This window comes from Dreissena polymorpha, chromosome 12 (genome assembly GCF_020536995.1).
Source record: "Dreissena polymorpha isolate Duluth1 chromosome 12, UMN_Dpol_1.0, whole genome shotgun sequence".
Lineage (NCBI taxonomy): Eukaryota > Metazoa > Mollusca > Bivalvia > Myida > Dreissenidae > Dreissena > Dreissena polymorpha.
Window position 1 is genome coordinate 23,877,549 of NC_068366.1, and position 19,526 is coordinate 23,897,074.

Here is a 19,526-nt window from a genome sequence, read left to right on the forward strand (position 1 = left end):
AGACAAACATCCTGGTCAAGTTTCATCATTATTGAACCAAAACTCTGGCATATGGAGTGATTTTGTTTTTGTAAGATTTGACCTGGTGACCTATATTTTGAGTTGACCCCCCTTACCAAACATCAAACTTTGCTTACAAAAATAAATATTATGATGACCAAGATTCATAACATCTGAAACAAAATTGTGACCTCTAGAGTGTTTACAAGGATTTTGTATAATACAATGAATATTTGGACAATCTAAAGGCAATAATTATGGCATAAATTATGTGATATATATAAAACAAATCTTTTCACCAAGTTTCATGATGATTGGGCAAAAAATGTGACTCATAGAGTGTTCACAAGCTTTTTTTACTATATAAATATGAGAAAACTGCCCCCCAGCAGCCTATTATTCAACTGACCGGAACCATTTTCGAACTCAACTCTCATATCAAGGAAACAAATATTCTGACCAAATTTCTTGAAAATTGGGCCCAAAATGTGACTTCTAGAGTGCTCACATGTTTTCATTATATACATATATAGAGAAAAATGCCCCGCCCACTGGCGGCCATGTTTTTTCACCGATCTGATCCATTATCGAACTCATCCGAGATAACAATAAAACCAATGTTTTGACCAACTTTAATGTTGATTGCGCAAAAATTGTGACTTCTAGAGTGTTTACAAGGTTTCTCTAATAATAGCCAAATAAGGAAAACTGCCCCCCCCCCCCCCCCCCCCGCAGCCTTGTTATTCAAATGACCTGAACCATTTTCAAACTCAACTCTCATATCAAAGAAACAAATGTTCTGAACAAATTTCATGAAAATTTGTGAAAATTGGGCCCAAAATGTGACTTCTAGAGTGTTCACATGTTTTCACTATATACATATAGAGAAAAATGCCCCGTCCACTGGCGGCCATGTTTTTTCACCGATCTGGACCATTTTCGAACTCATCCGAGATATCAATAAAACCAATGTTTTGACCAACTTTCATGATGATTGGGCAAAAATTGTGACTTCTAGAGTGTTTACAAGGTTTCTCTATAGCCAATTTAGGAAAACTGCCCCCCCCCCTGGCAGCCATGTTATTCAACTGACCGGAACCATTTTCGAACTCAACTCTTATATCAAGGAAACAAATGTTCTGACCAAATTTCATAAAAATTGGGCCAAAAATGTGACTTCTAGAGTGTTCACATGTTTTCACTACATACATATAGAGAAAAATGCCCTGCACACTGGGGGCCATGTTTTTTCACCAATCTGGACCATTTTCGAACTTGTCCGAGATTTCAATAAAATCAATCTTTTGACCAACTTTCATGATGATTGGGCAAAAATTGTGACTTCTATAGTGTTTACAAGGTTTCTCTATAGCCAAATAAGGAAAACTGCCCCGCCCACTGGCGGCCATGTTTTTCAACGGACCAGAACCACTTTTGAATTCAACCAACTTATCATTAAGACAACCATTTTGACAAAGTTACATGAAGATTGGGCATGAAATGTGACTTCTACAGTGTTTACAAGTTTTTTCTTTTTTTTGATCTAGTGACCTAGTTTTTGACCCGGCACAATCCAGTTTCGAACTCGACCGAGATTTCATTGGGACAAAGCTTCTGACCAAGTTTCATGAAGATCGACAATAAATGTGGCCTCTAGAGTGTTTACGAACAAATGGGAACGGACGACGGACGGACGGATGATGGACAAAGACCGGTCACAAAAGCTCACCTGAGAAATCAGAGCTAAAAAACAGGAAAAAAGTAACCCTAAACTGGGCTCAAACCACTGACCCCTGGAGTCCTGGAGTAAAAAGTATCCCGCTTAGACCACTCGACCATCCATGCTGATGCTTTAAGCGGATGTATGTTTTACTTATACAAGCAATCCTTGTAGTTTCCAAAAATATAAGGCCAACAACAGAACTTTCCAAATTATTCAATCATTTCGGGCTGCAAGGCTTTATAATTTTCAGGTTTTCAAATCGTCAAAAGATGCATATAATGGATATTTTAGAGCATGGTCAATGTTCAGTATTACTATATCACAAATATCATACCTTAAACGAAAATTTGCGAATCTGAAACAACTTTTTTTAGTTTTGTCAATTTACCAAAACGTAAAAAGGCCCCTTTTAAAGACATTGGAAGAGTTTGACAAACAAAACAGTTTAACCAAATTTTCCCTACAGCCACATACAGGAAAACACCTTATATCGAACAATTACAATACAACATTACATTATAAACCTTAGTGTCACATCTTCAAGAAGGCTTTACATCAACTAATACCCAAAGATTTTGTGGAGGATCAATTACAATTACATGAGACATTTAACAACTTAACCCTTTGCATGCTAGGAAACTTGTCTTCTGCTAAAATGTCGTCTGCTGAATTTCTAAAATTAGCATTTTCTTGGATTTTTTTTCAAAGAATACTATCAGAATAGCAAACTGTTTATATCCTGATGAGACGCCACGTTCTGTGGCGTCTCATCTGGATCCTAACTGTATGCAAAGGCCTTCAAAATTCGGTTCCCGCACTGAAAGGGTTAAAGTTATCATAGATTTGAGCCTTGCTCTGGGAAAACCAGTCCAAATGCATGTGTTTACATTGGCTTGCCAGACAGTCACCACAGGCTAATAAGTGCCCACACTTTCCTATTTGATGGCATTTATTATTTAATGGAAGAATCTTCATAGCAAAATTCAGTTTAAGCCAAAAGTGCCGTCCCTGCTTTATAATGTAATTTCATATGACAATAAATCAATATGTTAGTCCACATTTAATGGTAATGTAATCTTAACGGTGCTTGGAGGCTGATCATTAATTTAATGTTGACTATCAATCATTTATGTATTGATAAAAAAAGAACTTAATGGTCTAGATTCATAATTGATTGTCTCCAATTCTTATGTTTTTTATAGATTGAAGCAAGCATGGTATTGATTTCCATTATTCAATAGCATTCTTATTTCTATGACCAGTTCTTAACATTGCTGATACCCTCAGTAGTGGTTCATTGATCGCATGATGCAGATTTTTCAGAAATTTATGCTTTAGAAATAGGTACTTGTACTTACTTATTGAGAAAAATAACCCTGCAGTTATAGGCAACATTCTTGTGCATTACTGGCCTGAAAAAACACAACAAAATTAGTGATCACCTTAATACAAGGATACATTTGGTGTTAATTTTCAAAATGTTGCTGAAATATATATTTTTGAACAATTTCGAAAACAATTGCCTGTATATGGCAAATCCATACTGAAATTAATGATGGCTTTGATGTTAATTAATGTTTTGAGAAAAGTGAACACATACAGAGAACTAAAACAACTCTTTTTCATTTAAAATACTGGGTATGTCATATAAAATCATTGTTACCGAGAGCTGCGATACTTACATGCCAACATCTGCGATGATGTCTTGACACTCTGGGGCGTGTATCAACTCTGCAAGCACCTGCCAGCAATGCAGGAACGTGTCACTCTCGTGGAAATGATCTGCACAACCATATCCACTATAAAATAATAATAATAATTATGATGTGAAAAATAGAATTAAAACAAGTCAGTCAAAAAGTGTTTAAACAATTGCTGTCGGAGGACAGCACACTGAACTTTTCCTATTCTTGTCAGAGTTTCGGGCTTTTTTTGTTAATCAAACTGATTGTATTGTAGACAAGTTATTATAGATATCAAGTTAATTAAGAATTTTTCTAATTTGAAAAATATTGTGGGAGACACAGTTGATTTTGAGCCGAAACTATTTATCTGTTTTTACTAACAGTGACTTTGACTGTTGTCTTGACCCAAGGATATTAAATGCTAACAAAAAGTCAGTTATTGTACATTTTGCAAAATTATTTATGCTTGCATCACAATATCTCGATTCACTCTAAAGATCTGAAGTTGACAGTATTTTTCTACATTTAGTAACAGTGACCTTTACATGGATCACAGTGAGTCACCCCTCCCATAAGTAATCCCTGGACATAATGAATCATTACAATTGCTCAATGTGTTATCAAGTTATTGAGTACATGTACAAACAATTCTTCAAGTGGCCTTGAATTTGATCCCAAACAAACCATAATGAAATAACCATCAGCCCTTGACTCCTTTATCATTAAATACATGATGAATAGTTCTGTTAAAATGAAAATAACATGACAATTTTTCTAATCCAACACTACCATATTTCCAGCTCTGGTCCCATCCTGTACTTTGCTCCCAGAGCTTTAGCTTCTTGAAAACCTGAGAAATTAAATAGACTTTATAATAATGTGCAAGTTATTTCATGAAAAGAACTTGTTGATAGATCTGTGTATACTTTTATTTTAAGCATGTTAAATAAAGGGGCCATCCAACAGATTTTGGCATGTATTGAAGCTTGTCATTAAATGCTTTATATTGATAAATTTAAACATTTGAACTAAAAATGTCCAGTAAAAAAACAAGAATACAATTTTTAAAAAGGCAAAAAAGTAACCCTCAACAAGGCTCGAACAACCGACCCCTGGAGTCATGGAGTAAAAAGTCTCCCGCCTAGACCCTCCACCATCCATGCTCATGCTTAGAGCAGATGTATTTTTTACCTATATAAGCAATCCTCCTAGTATCCCAAAATAAAACAAGAGCTGTCAGAGGACAGCACACTCGACTATTCGAGTGCTTGACAGTATAACGTAAGCCATCATGGGGAAATTGTTCATATTCAATAATTGATTAGACAATCTTTCAAAAATAAAAAAAAGGAAAAAAAAAATTTTTTGGGGGGGAGGGTGGTAGGAGGGGGGGTATCAGCATTATCTTATAACATACGTTATTTCAAATCAGGCACTTCTACTGAATAATTTATATATAGCTTACCAGATATGGCTGCACAAGAAAACAAGAGCACCGCCTTGTGGGTGCAGACCGCTCATCTATTTTTCTTTTTAAAGGTGTAGGGACCTATCTCAATTTCAATCACAAAGGAGCGAGGGGTGGAGTGGAGAGGGGTGTATAGTGTGGGGGTGTGTTATTTATTACATTATCTTCCAAAAATTCAAAAAAATGCAAAAAAATATCTTTTTTTGGGGGGGGGGGGGATTCTTAGGTGGGATGGTTTGACGGTATTTCAAAAATAAAATAATAAAAATAAATATCTGTGTTTTTTTACCATGTTTGAAACAAGAGCTGTCAGGGAACAGCGCGCTCGACTATTCGAGTGCTTGACAGTCAGTGATTTTTTTTGCTTTAATTTGTTACAGCCTGTGCCTTTTGAATTGGGAAAATTAGTGCGATTAACCGTGAAATTGGGAAAAATAGCGCGATAAACCATGAAATTGGGAAAAATGAAGCATTATAAATAGAATTATAAGTAACATAAGTGTTATTGTTTTTAAGTGCATGTTCAGGGAGTTTTCTAGAAAAGGAGTCTGGTCAAATTGTTGTTTTTTTTATCAATAAAAGTGGCAAGTTTGGGAATGATTTATGGACAAAAATGACTAAATTCAAGTTATATATTTTGTAAGATGTTTAAAAAATAAAGTTGAGACCTAGATTTAAGAAATCATAATTAAGTTATATGAGACTTCTTTCTAAAAAAAAAAAAAAAAAAAAAAATTTTTGTTTTTTTTGTTTTTTTTTGGAAGTTGGGCTTTTTTTGGGAAATTTTGGTCAGAATTTTGGGAAAAAAATTGTATTTTTGCGATTGGGAAGCGACCGAAATTCGGCTGTAAATTTGAGCAAAAAAAATCACTGACAGTATAACGAAAGCCATCATGGGGAAAATGTTCATAAGGAAAAAAAAATTGTTGGGGGTCTATGGGGGGGGGGGGGGGGGGGTTAGGGGGGGGGGAGAGGGGGGTATAATGTGGGGTGTGGTAATTTATTAGATGATGTTTAAAAAAAAATGTAATTTTTTTTAGGGGGGTGGGGTGGGGGGGAGGGTAGGGGGGTGGGGGGTCAGAGGGGGGTATAATGTGGGGTGGTAATTTATTAGATGATGTTTTAAAAAAAAAAAATTGGGGGGTGAAGGGGTAGGGGCGGTGGGGGGGATGAGAGGAGGGTATAATGTGGGTGTGGTAATTTATTAGATGATGTTAAAAAAAAAAAAATTGGGGGGGGGTGAGGTTGTGGGGGGGGGGGAGGGATTCTGGTAGGGGCGTGGGGTATTGTTTGGGTGGAATCCATTGTGGTATTCAGTTGTTTTTTTTTGTTGTTTTTTTTTTGGGGGGGGGGGTGGGGCGTAGGGGGGATGAGAGGGGGGTATAATGTGGGGTGTGGTTATTTATTAGATGATGTTTAAAAAAAAAAAATTGGGGGGGGGGTGAGGTTGGGGGGGGAAGGGATTCTGGTAGGGGCGTGGGGTATTGTTTGGGTGGAATCCATTGTGGTATTCAGGTAAGTGTTGTTTTGTCAAAGTAATAATAAAATGTGATCATAAATGAAGAAGTTATGGCAATTTAAGCAAAATGTTCAATTATCTAAGAGTAAAAGGGGCCATAATTATGTAAAAATGCTTGATACAGTGGTCTGCTCTTGTTTATAGGTTGGGGTCATGTTGGTAAACAAGTATGCAACATATAAAAGCAATATGTCAAAGAATATAGGAAATATTTGGGGTATTAAGCAAACTTTAACATAGATTTATCAATAATATGCATATTCTAAGTATAAAAGGGGTAATAATTATGACAAAATGCTTGATAGAGTTGTCTACTCTTGTTTATAGGTTGGGGTGATGTTGGTAAACAAGTATGCAAAATATAAAAGCAATATGTCAAGGGACAATGAAAATAAATGGGGTAGTACGAAAACTTTAACATTTGCTGCATATTCTAAGTGGAAAAGGGGCCATAATTATGACAAAATGCTTGATAGAGTTGTCTGCTCTTGTTTATAGGTTGGGGTCATGTTGGTAAACAAGTATGCAAAATAGGAAAGCAATATGTGAAGGGAGAAAGAAAATATTTGGGGTAGTACGAAAACTTTAACATTTGCACGCAGACGCTAACGCAAACGCTAACGCAGACGTCGACGCCGGGGTGAGTAGGATAGCTCCACTATATTTATTTCACATATAATAGTCGAGCTAACAACAACAACAGATCTTTCCAAATTATTCAATTGTTTCGCGTTGCACGACGCTTTATCATTTTCAGGTTTTCAAATCATCAAAAGATGCATATAATAGATGAGCATGGTAAATGGTCAGTATTACTATTTCCTCAAAAATATCATAACTAAAACAAAAATTTGCGAATCTTTAACAATTTTTTTTAATTTTGTCAATTTACCAAAACGTTGGACACCCCTTTAATGCCATAATTATTGGTTAATGTGTTCCTTTACTAAGTTTATTCGAATTATGCCAATTGGTAAAAAAATGGACCAACCTAGGGGTTACTTTTTTATGTGCATCAATAAAAAACTTTTATTAATAAAAATAAAGCGACTTAATTTAAAAAAAAATAAAACTGATTAAAAATGTAACACTAATTAAATTTTCAACACCAATAGCTCCACAGAGTTCAAGTGAGAGAATTTGTTAATGGCAAACATAGTGGTAACATTGTTGCTGAAGTTCCGATGCGATGCATGACAAGTATTAAATATAGTATATTTGTCATAATTGTGAATCAATGTTATTTAATTGTTTTGTAAAAAAATTATTCATTAATATAGCTATGAAAACTTTACAAACAATGTATTTATTACAATTTTAACCAAAAAAAAGAAATTTATAATAAAATAATAAATGTAGTTGAGCTAAAAAATGACCTCTGTAGTATTTAAAGTTTGATTTCTCAATATTTCAGATCAGGGGTCTTTTGACACCTTGCTTTTAAAATCTATTTAAATCCATGTACATTGCATTATCACTACTAACAAAGAAATTAAAAACGGTAAAAAAAAAACAACAACCCAAAACAGCCTTAATAATGTAAAATTGACCGAAATGTATCCCAAAACTTCCGAAATTCTTGAAGCACGAGAAGTTACGCGAAGAAGCATGATTCAAAACTCAAAACATGCATTCAGTGTTAGAGACTTGACAGGTCAGCAATTTCAGAAATAATTCAATATAAGTTTGAGCTCTGTCACTGTGACCCTGTCACCTGTGTCAGTCTCAAGTCAACATTAAATTCAAAATGAAAGTAAAATATAAATTGTCATACTTTGCAAAATCCGCGATAAATTTCCTTTGAAGTCCATTGCCCATTGGTTCAATGTGCAAGTTGCCAATGTTACTTTTCTACCCATTTTATTCACAGAAACTATGAACTCAGAAAACAACCTGTCCAATATATTGTCAATTTACGTGATCAATATCGTTTGTAAAAGTCGCAATTAAAATGGCGGCGCCCATGCGGCTGTAATCTTCAGACGGTCACATCAGTGATTATAGTGGAGAAGCATGGGTGACTTGAAGAATATAGACACTGAAAACCTCTCAGCACCTGTCAAAGAAATAGAGGTAAGCAAATCTTGACAATATTTTGCTCATCCAAACATAAATACATGAAAGTATGACGTATTTTCGCGATTTGTTTCTAGAGCCAGACTCTAAAATTGACTAATTAAGTGACTTGCAACGCATGTATATGGTCCTGAAACAGAGTGTCATTTGTCAGAACTGGCCAATCCCAAAATTAGTTAGTGTTTATGCCCCCGAAGGAGGGCATATAGAGTTCGGACTGTCCGTCCGTCTGTCCATCACACTTTGCGTTTAGGTTTCGAAAAATGCTCATAACTTCTATGTCGCTTCAGATAGCAATTTCATATTTGGCATGCGTGTGTATATAAACAAGGCCTTTCCATGCACACACAAATTATGACCCCTGTGACCTTGACCTTGAACTTAGGGTCCGAGTTTAGGTTTCAAAATCCGGTTGCGTTTAGATTTCTAAAAAAGCTCATAACTTCTATCAAGCATTTATAGGGGGCATAAGTCATCCTATGGTGACAGCTCTTGTTTCAACTTTATATTTTGTAAAACTAACTAGTATGTTGTTGTATACTAGTGAGTTACTGGTTCATCTGTCATTAATTTACCTGGACTGTCTACTGATATTGTTGTAAATACAGGAACCACAATTTTATAACCAAAAGAATACACAGCCACTGCCTTCAAGCTGGTATAACTGTGTTAGAATATGGGAAGTTAGCTACCTTCTATCTTTTATAGTATTGATGTTTTAGTTGTTGAACAACCAAGTGCCTATGGGCATGAGAGACAAACATTGGCAGTTTCTTTTAACCTATGTGTCTTGTTCTCAAAATTCCTTGAAAAAGGTCAGCACATAAGGTACTTCGTAAAGACTCAGTGATGACCTGTGAATAAACTCTGACCTACACACACACTCAAAGTTTCTGTAAATGTTTGTGTACAGGATGCATGAATTTGAAAGAAGCAAGTCCTGTTCAGTCTTTTCCAACCAGTAATGTCTAAGGAGGTTGTAATTTTTGTGCAATTTCACCATTCTGCCTTTTTTTATGATGTCCACTATCATTGGGGAATCGATTTACGAATAACCAATTGCATTAGTTGTCAGGTTTCTGAACGTAATAGTGTGAAGACCAAGTTTGAATCTTGGTCAATGCTTAATCAAAATGTTTTTCTGTTTTTTTCTTACAGTAAAACAGTTTAGTTGTCATTATATCTTGAATTTTACATAATGATGTTGCATATTTCGAACTATGCTACGCAAGTTAGTTGTCGACATAATATACTGATTTATCTTTTTCGCATACAGTTGTGCAGCTGTTGTATACATAATTATGCGCTGTTGAATGACTGAAACATCTGGCAGCCCCTAAAAATAAGTCTTAAACTTAAACTTAACACACAAGCAATTTCAATGGTTACTCCATATAAACGTACTCCATATGCACCCCTTCATAAACACAATCACAGTTCTGAGAAGTGATTCCATGCACATCACTAAACAGACGTTGTTTATTACCAATTAAGGTAAGGAATGAATAAACTTCAAAAACACATTTAATTTACCTGAATGGCAGCCGTAGTACTGACGTTATTTGCATGCAACCTAAAAAACATTACTCAGTCAAATTTTAGTAGGAACAAATCTTGTAATCGTTCAGTAGGCCACATTTCTTATCTAATCATGTAACTTGGTCAGAATATTTATAATGACAATATATCTAGGCTGATTTTGAATCTGGGTCATGTGTGTTCAAAAACCAGATCACCAGGTCAAATCTTATAAAACCTTGTTACCACTTTAGAGGCCAGATTTATTACTAAATATTGATGAAATTTGGCCAGAATGTTTATCTTGACAATATATAGGCTCAGTTTGAATTTAGGTCACCTGCGTCTAACGACTATGCAAAAGGTCAAATCTTAGAAAAAACATTTTTAATTCAAATTTTCATATCACCATTGCAGGAGAAATGGAAACTGCTACCATCATTTCTGAAGGTGAAGGGGCTTGTCAAGCAACATATAGACTCATTCAACTACTTCATCAACGTAGATGTAAGTACAGCCATATTCAAGAACCCATACTTAGCTGTAGGAATAGACTTAGACTCCATAAATATTCCTCAGAGTTTGCACATATACATGCCAAAAATGGCACTTATTTCATTAACATACTGTTGTTAAAGAAGAATTATACAAATAAAGGTGTTAACTGCCATGCTTTACTTGATTTTCAATGAGTTTTAGTTCATGACAGTTTAAAGAATATTCTTTATTTTTAGATATAAGTCTTAGAATTGGTTGATGAATATCTTAGACTTAAGACCAATGCTATTCTAGAATTTGTGCTGTCTAAAAGAGTGCTTTAATTTTGAATCTCACTTTGTATTAACTTTCACTACTCCTTTCTTACTTATTATGTATTAATGACAATTGAAGCACTTTGATACCATACTGCAATCATTGTTATTCTTCTTAACTTGATGTCAAAGAATTGGTTGTGTACAGCTTAATCACTAACTCTGAATTCTATATAAATTGATAACTTAATTGTTTAAAATGATTTTGATCATCCTTCTCGAGTTGATGTTCACTGAAGTTTTTTGGAGTTTTGAATCTGACTCAACCAGGAGTTTCAGGAGGAATATGTTCATGTTCTAATAGCTAATATATGAGATTGTACATGCACTGACCAACAGGTGAAAAACTCATATAGCTTCTTCTTAGTTGAGCTAAAAAAATGAGAATGTTGATGATACTGGGGCCATGGACAATTTGATTTTGCCACCCCCATCTTTTATAATGTAGTTATGAATTTTCTACAGATCAAGGAGATAATGAAGGCCAATGACAAGATCACCAGTGACGCTGATCCTAACTTCTATATGAAGTAGGTTTACATCGTTTCTTCTAGTTTATTGTTTCCTCAATATTTGATGCCTATCCTAACTTCTATATGAGGTAGAATTACATTGTTTTCTTCTAGTTGATTGTTTGGTAGTGTGTATTCTGTGTTTTTATGCCCCCGGTAGGGTGGCATATAGCAGTTGAACTGTCCGTCAGTCAGTATGTCAGTATGTATGTATGCGTGTATGTCGGTCTGTCTGTCCGTCCGAAAACTTTAACATTGGCCATAACTTTTTCAATATTGAAGATAGCAACTTGATATTTGGCATGCATGTGCATCTCACGGAGCTGTACATTTTGAGTGGTGATAGGTGAATGTCAAGGTCATCCTTCAAGGTCAAATGTCTAATATATGGCGTATGTCCGTCTGTCCAAAAACTTTAACATTGGCCATAGCTTTTTCACTATCGAAGATAGCAACTTGATATTTGGCATGCATTTGTATCTCATGGAGCTGAACATTTTAAGTGGTGAAAGGTAAAGGTCAAGGTCATCCTTCAGGGTCAAATGTCAAATAAATGGCGTCTGTCCGTCCGAAAACTTTAACATTAGCCATAACTTTTTCAATATTTAAGATAGCAACTTGATATTTGGCATGCATGTGTATCTCATGAAGCTGCACATTTTGAGTGGTGGAAGTTCAAGGTCAAGGTCATCCTTCAAGGTCAAAGGTAAAAAAAATAATAAAAAAATAATTTCAAAGCGGCGTTCTCATGAAGCTGCACATTGTGAGTGGTGGAAGTTCAAGGTCAAGGTAATCTTTCAAGGTCAAAGGTAAAAAAAAATAATAAAAATTTCAAAGCGGCGTTCTCATGAAGCTGCACATTTTGAGTGGTGGAAGTTCAAGGTCAAGGTCATCCTTCAAGGTCAAAGGTCAAAAAAAATAAAAAATTCAAAGCGGCGTTCTCATGAAGCTGCACATTTTGAGTGGTGGAAGTTCAAGGTAAAAGTCATCCTTCAAGGTCAAATTTTTTTATAATTAATTTCAAAGCGGCGCAATAGGGGGCATTGTGTTTCTGACGAACACAACTCTTGTTACCTAGTGTTTTTGAAAAATTATTCATTATTGAACACATTTTCATGCCCCTGGTAGGGTGGCATATAGCAGTTGAACTGTCCGTCAGTCAGTATGTGTGTATGTGTGTACATGTATGTCAGTCTGTCTGTCCGTCCGAAAAAAACTTTAACGTTGGCCATAACTTTTGCATTATTGAAGATAGAAACTTGATATTTGGCATGCATTTGTATCTCATGAAGCTGCACATTTTGAGTGGTGGAAGTTTAAGGTCAAGGTCATCCTTTAAGGTCAAAGGTAAAAAAATAATAATTCAAAGCGGCGTTCTCATGAAGCTGCACAATTTGAGTGGTGGAAGTTCAAGGTCAAGGTCATCCTTCAAGGTCAAAGGTAAAAATTTTTTTTTTAAATTCAAAGCGGCTTTCTCATGAAGCTGCACATTTTGAGTGGTGTAAGTTCAAGGTCAAGGTCATCCTTCAAGGTCAAAGGTACATTTTTTTAAATAATTTGTTTTATTTCAAAGAGGTGCAATAGGGGGCATTGTGTTTCTGACGAACACATCTCTTGTTAATGAAAAGACATAGTATTGAATGAAATAAACTTTTAAAAATTCAGTAGAAGTGATATGGACTTGGCTTAAAAAAGTTCAGCCTGATTTTACTTTTTCTTCCAAACAACATCATATGATGTGTTAAACAATAGCTAATTATATGTTATGTCATATAAGTTAAAATAATGACTTACATATGGAATCATTCTTAAAGTTGTGAAGTCTTACAAGTATCTCTCAAATTTAAAATATAATTATAATTTGCTTAATTCAATGCTGATTCAAATAAATAAATAAATGACATTACAAATCATACAGGTACTTGTATTTGTTTTGTAAGAAATTGTATATGAGATTGTTTCTGTAGGTATCTGAACATTTATGTTGGAATGCCAGATGTAGAAGAGGGGTTCAACATCACCAAACCAATTTCTCCACATGAGGTATTCAGTGTACATTAAGTATGGAATCAAGAAGAACGATTTCATTTTACTGTAATTTTCATATTTTTGTATTCACTGTTTCATTATTATATTTCTTTTTATCTTTTACACTGCAGATCTACTGTATCACAATCAGTTTTTTCACCATGTCCAATATATCGTGAGTTGCCTGAACCCCCTTTTTTCACGCACTTTAATTTCCTGCACAATCTAACTTTTATAACTAAATGTAGTCTTGTCGAAAATTTCTTGCCTTCATTGTACATCACAGTCACCTTATAACTGACATGATACAAGGTGTCAATCAAATTCATATCGGTAGTCTTTTAAGCCAATCAGTGCTCAGGCAGCTGAATACGTTCTGCCCTAATAGAGATGTCTACAACAACTGTTCATCAGATTAATACTGACCTATCTCAATGACCTTAGAGCTGTAAATGCCTTTTTTTAATAACGAAGACAGGTTTCCACTTTTTAAAAAAGCTCTATTTTTTTTTAAGATTTCAACGTTTTCTGCACTACAAAGTTTTTATTCATCAATCAAATATTAAAGTCTACACTTTCCCCAAGGATATATGAAGTCATGTTATAAATGAAGTCTGATTTTCGCATGCTTTTAATGACGACAAAGGATTTACATGAAATACATCAGAACTGGTTATTTGCGGCTAGAATTTGTTAACTTTGCACGAATATAAAATGCTTATAGGATTACACATGTATTTATACCCATTTGAAAATACGAACATGGAATAATGTTATTTGATTTACCAATATATGACACATGGATATAACACATATAAATGCAAAAAAAGGTAGGTAAATAACGTGTTTTGAGATTGCCAAGCTATGCTAACACATACATATTATAAGTTATATCTTGATCCAGATGAATGTCAATCAGTGAATCCCGTGACCTTTGTTGTATCGGAACTGTAATGATTTTAATTTGTAGTTTGTCTGTTGCAGTGATACAAATAATCATAATTCATTCATCATTGATGTTCTTTATCATAAATAATTAATCATTGACGTTCATTATCATAAATAATAATTGATGTTCTTAAAGTTTTTTCCTCTTTATATTGCATTTGTGTTTTATAGAACTATTCTGTAATGTAGTCTGTTGAAAAACTTTGTCCTTATTTTCAATAATTCATAATTATAGTCATGTTGTTTTAATTTGTTTTGAAAATGCTAGTGTCGTCTACGAGACATGACCTACTCAGCACCCATCACAGTGGATATCGAGTACACGCGAGGCAATCAGCGAATTGTGCGTAACAACCTGCTCATAGGGAGGTAGGGACACTGTATAAGGATATGGAGTTTTTTGTATAAATATAGATTAGGACAACATTGTCTCTGCCATCAGTAAAGAAAATTGAACATTAAATGGGTCATAAAATATTGGTAAGATATATGGAAGATGTTTAGAGTACCTTGGATGTTATTAACACTTAAATACGTATTTTTACGCATTTGTAGTTCCTTAGGAAATTAAATTTAATTTAAGACCTTTCTTACTAGATTCAAGTTTTAAAGGCTTCATTTCCAAACCTTAGATACTGATGAGCAGCAAACAGTATAGAACCTGAATGGCGTGAGTTACTCGCAGGCTGTTCTGGTTTTATGCTGTTTGCACATAGCCATTTACACTTACTTGCTGAGTGGGAAAGTGTTGAAAGAAAATTGCAACTTTTCAGATTCATTTGGGTCTGTTTTATGTACAAAATGCCAATTACAGCTAATAAGTACTTGGGTTTAAGTACTTTTGTGCAAAAAAGACCTACTTTAGCATTTGACTTAACCATTTTCCACTCAGAATCAAAATGAAAATAGCTATATATGCTATCAGTATAAAACCAGAACAGTATAGCAAGTACAGTAACTTAAATTATGTTCCGATTTTATGCTGTTTGCTGCTTATCATTACTTAAGGATTGGAAATGAAGCCTTGAGAACTTGAATCTTGTAGGAAAGGTCTTTAATTTAATTTGATTTTCTAACTGATTACAAACTCGTCAAAGTGCGTTTCTGAGTGGTAAAGGGTTAAAACATAAGATCATGCTTACAAATGGCATAAAATAGCAACATTAACCCTTTACCACTTAGATGTTTATTTTGACGCATTTGTAGTCCCATAGAAAGTTACATTTAATTAAATACCTTCATTACTTAATTCAAGTTTTAAAGGCTTTATTTCCAACCCTTAGATACTGCTGAGCAGCAAACAGCATAAAACCTGAACAGACGGCGAGTTACTCACAGGCTGTTCTGTTTTTATGCTGTTTGCACATAGCCATGTTCACTTTGGTTCTTATGGGGTAAAGGGTTAATAACTTTTCCCCACAGAATGCCCATCATGCTGAGGAGTTCCAACTGCGTGCTGCATGCCAAGAGTCCTGCAGAGATGGCTAAGCTCAACGAGTGCCCCATGGACCCAGGGGGCTACTTCATCGTCAGGGGGACAGAGAAGGTGGTACTCATTCAGGAACAGCTCTCTAAGAACAGGATGATCGTGGACACCGACGTCGGCAGGAAAGGGAGTGTCGTGTGCTCTGTGACTAGGTAGGTAGGAAATCAATGTGAGCCAGGCAGTGGGAAAATGGGGCTTAATGCATGAATGTAAAGTGTTGTCCAAGATTAGCATGTGCTGTCTGAACATGCTAATCAGGGACAACACTTTAGGCTTATATGGTAGCTTTCGTTTAATGGAGGTCTCTTCTAAGAAAAAATCCAGTTTAGGCGGTAAGTTGGACGATACTCTTATACATGCTTAAAATCCTGTATTCCTAGAGAGACACTCATATCATTGTACATTGTACATATTCAATGGAAACATCTCGAAATTACAAGAAAGACAACAACATAAATTTTAATTGCTATGGTGTTAAAAATATTGTATCTCATTTGTGATGAGGTATCAGTGAAGTTATTTTTAAGTCAACCCCACATTTGAAAAGTACCATAAATAAAAACAAGCGCAAAAAAACAACCTGCAATTATGATAAGTATTTGTGTGCCTAGCACATATGAATTTTTAATCATCTACTAGATGTCTATTTTTATTTAAATGTTTCCCACTTGGTAGATTATAGACAATTATGTATTTTAATTGGGTCGTTAATAGCTACTGTAGCTGAGATGTGACAAACACAGTACCTGCTATCTTTATTTACAAAGAAAACATAAGGAAAAATATCAGTATTATTGCTTAAAAAATGCTTATTAAAACACTCAGGAAAATTTAGTTTATGCAGAAAGTGTCGCCCCAGCTTAGCCTGTGCAAACTGCATTAAGCCCTGTTTTCCCATAGCAAGGCTCATATTTAAAGCCACTGTGCTTCTATTATGGGGGTCATACAGCTGGCAGTCATATTGATGCCTTTGTGTTTAATTACAGCTCAACTCATGAGAGAAAGACTAAGACTGATGTAATAGTCAAGCATGACAAGTACTACATGAAGCAGAACTCGTTCTCAGAGGTACTTTATTAATATAAGTTAAATACTTTATGGAAAATGTTTGCATGCCCAATTCTTATGATAGAAACATTTGCTTCAAATCGCTTTGATTTCTATGATATTTTAATCATTATAAATTGATGCTTAAATCTTTACTTTGTTAATTTGGATATACCAACTATTTTAATGGCAAATTATTGTATTGTCATTTTTATATCAGGGTGTGTAGGTAAGGCATAGAAGATCAGGAAATTTTCTTACTTTTTGTAAATTTTAGGTTTCCGCTGATTATTTATTATTTGTCCCCACACATTTTATCTAAATGAACATGGCAACCATACCATATTCCTTAATTGCAATAACCTCCTAGAGACATCAGTGATCAAAAGTTTGTTGTACTTATCTAGACGGTTATTGTCCCCTACCGGTTTCACCGGAGGGGACTTATGGTTTGCGCTCTGTCTGTCTGTCAGTCTGTCAGTCAGTCACACTTTTCTGGATCCAGTGATAACTTTAAAAGTTCTAAATATTTTTACATGAAACTTAAATATGGATAGATGGCAATATGGACATTATGCACGTCATTTCATTTTATTCTTACGTCAAAAATTCTTGTTGCTATGGCAACAAATAGACTAGAAATACTGCTGAAAATGGTGGTTTTCTGGATCCTGCGATATCTTTAAAAGTTCTTAATATTTTTTTCATGAAACTTGAAACATGGATAGATGGCAATATGGACGGTATGCACATCATTTCATTTTGTTCCTACGTCAAAAATTCTGGTTGCTATGGCAACAAAAAAATAAATAATAATCTGACAATGGTGGAATTTCTGACAATGGTGGAGCCGGTAGGGGACTATATTGCTTGGCAATAGTCTTGTTAGAATTTAGAAACTGATGTATATGTCATATGTATTCCAATCAAATTAAATTTACAGGACATTCCCATAGCGATTATCTTCAAAGGTATGGGGTTCGAGTGTGAGCAGGAGTTTGTTCAGATGATAGGCAGTGAAGAGTCGGTGCTAGGGGCAGTGGCCCCGTGTCTAGAGGAATGCCATAAGGCGGGCGTTTTCACTCAGCTACAGGTATGTGATCAATTGCGCTCTATGCATGTGCGTAAAGTGCCGTTGGATATTTGGCATGCATGTGTATCTCATGGAGATGCACATTTTGAGTGGTGAAAGGTCAAGGTCATCCTTCAAGGTCAAAGGTCAAATATATGGCTTCAAAGCCGTCAGTCTGTCCGTCCATCGAAAAAAATTAACATTGCCGGTAACTTATGCAATATTGAAGATAGCAACTTGATATTTGGAATGCATGTGAATCTCATGGAGCTGCACATTTTAAGTTGTGAAAGATCAAGGTCATCCTTCAAGGTCAAAGGTCAAATATATGGCTTCAAAGCGGCGCAGTAGGGGGCATTGTGTTTCTGACAAACACATCTCTTGTTATTTTCTAAAGTAATAATCCATACACACACACTCTATGGTATTCTTGTTTATATTAACCATTTATTTTTTTATAATGCCTGCCTTGGAATTGATCACTGATAGTATCATTCTGTACATGTAATATGATATTTAAATGAGCCATTCAAATGATTAAAAATTTAGCTAGTGTAGTAAAAAAAAAATGCTATGTCTGAATACTTTCAGAGCTATGAACCATCTGATGAAACCAACAGCACATGTAATACTAATTGTAAAATCAAATTGTAAAGGTCGCTGTGGTGTAATGGATATGGTGTCCGCCTTGCGACCTGGTGGTCATGGGTTCGATACCCACCTAGGAAGCTTTCTTAAGATCTCTCCCAAGGACACCGAGGCCCAGGATACGAACCCAAGTCTGAGGCTTTCTATTCAATGGAGCTAAAATAAAAAGGTTTTAAACCAGTTGTAAAATCAATAATGACAAGGAAGTTCAGGAAATGATTTTTGTGTAAAAAAATGCTCTCTTAAAAAAGATATGTTATCATTATTTCCAGAGAGAATTCAAGTACATTGGGATGGAAACCTTTGCAATTTATGTGTCATACCTAATTGTTATCTGACAGGTATTGAAATACCTTGAAAATCTTAACACAATGTGTTTGTGCACTTGTTTCTGTCAGGCGTTGAAGTACATTGGCAACCGTATCCGTCAACGTCGTATGTGGGGAGGTCCAAAGAAGACAAAAGTGGATGAGGCGAGAGACGTGCTACATGGGGTCATCCTATCTCATGTGCCAGTATGAGAATTAGTCATAAATTGTAATTAAGGCTCGCTTTTGGAAAACTGGGCTTAATGTGGAAAGTGTCTTCCCAGATAAGCTTGTACAGTTTGCACTAATCACGGATGACACTTTCCCCTTAGACCGTTTTTACGTTAAGGCAACTCTTCCTTTGAACAAAAAACTCCTTAAAGGGGAAAAGTTTTTACCCTGATAAGCCTGTGCAGACTGTAGAAGCAAATCTGGGACGACACCTTATTCACATGCATGAAGCCTCATTTACTAGAGCCAGGCTAAAATTTGTCATTCACAGAAAACATAAATCTTTACCAATGGTCAACTTATGGTATCAACAGTTCAATGTCTGATAAAATAAGAACCACATAGCATTAGTGAATTTCAGACTATGACAAAATGTATTGTATTGTATTGCAGGATTTTGTATCTCGTCCAAAAGCTTGATTTCTCTGTGCACTTGACAATAAAT

The 19,526-nt window shown here is 35.2% G+C and overlaps 2 protein-coding genes across 2 annotated transcripts in view; one reads left to right on the forward strand and one right to left on the reverse strand.

Annotated features, from left to right (window-relative positions):
- The window catches only part of LOC127854246 (glutamine-dependent NAD(+) synthetase-like), a 34,436-nt gene extending 26,091 nt beyond the window's left edge, over positions 1-8,345 (reverse strand). The window contains exons 1-4 of the mRNA XM_052389265.1: positions 8,170-8,345; positions 4,198-4,258; positions 3,406-3,522; positions 3,082-3,135 (exon numbers count right to left, since the gene is read on the reverse strand). Coding sequence (XP_052245225.1) covers positions 3,082-3,135; positions 3,406-3,522; positions 4,198-4,258; positions 8,170-8,254 — 317 coding nt within the window. The 5' untranslated portion in view covers positions 8,255-8,345. The remainder of the gene's footprint in view (positions 1-3,081; positions 3,136-3,405; positions 3,523-4,197; positions 4,259-8,169) is intronic.
- The window catches only part of LOC127854244 (DNA-directed RNA polymerase III subunit RPC2-like), a 53,543-nt gene continuing 42,338 nt past the window's right edge, over positions 8,322-19,526 (forward strand). The window contains exons 1-9 of the mRNA XM_052389263.1: positions 8,322-8,468; positions 10,407-10,496; positions 11,267-11,331; positions 13,281-13,356; positions 14,558-14,658; positions 15,712-15,927; positions 16,762-16,843; positions 17,766-17,915; positions 18,941-19,057. Of these exons, the coding sequence (XP_052245223.1) occupies positions 8,409-8,468; positions 10,407-10,496; positions 11,267-11,331; positions 13,281-13,356; positions 14,558-14,658; positions 15,712-15,927; positions 16,762-16,843; positions 17,766-17,915; positions 18,941-19,057 (957 nt within the window). The 5' untranslated portion in view covers positions 8,322-8,408. The remainder of the gene's footprint in view (positions 8,469-10,406; positions 10,497-11,266; positions 11,332-13,280; positions 13,357-14,557; positions 14,659-15,711; positions 15,928-16,761; positions 16,844-17,765; positions 17,916-18,940; positions 19,058-19,526) is intronic.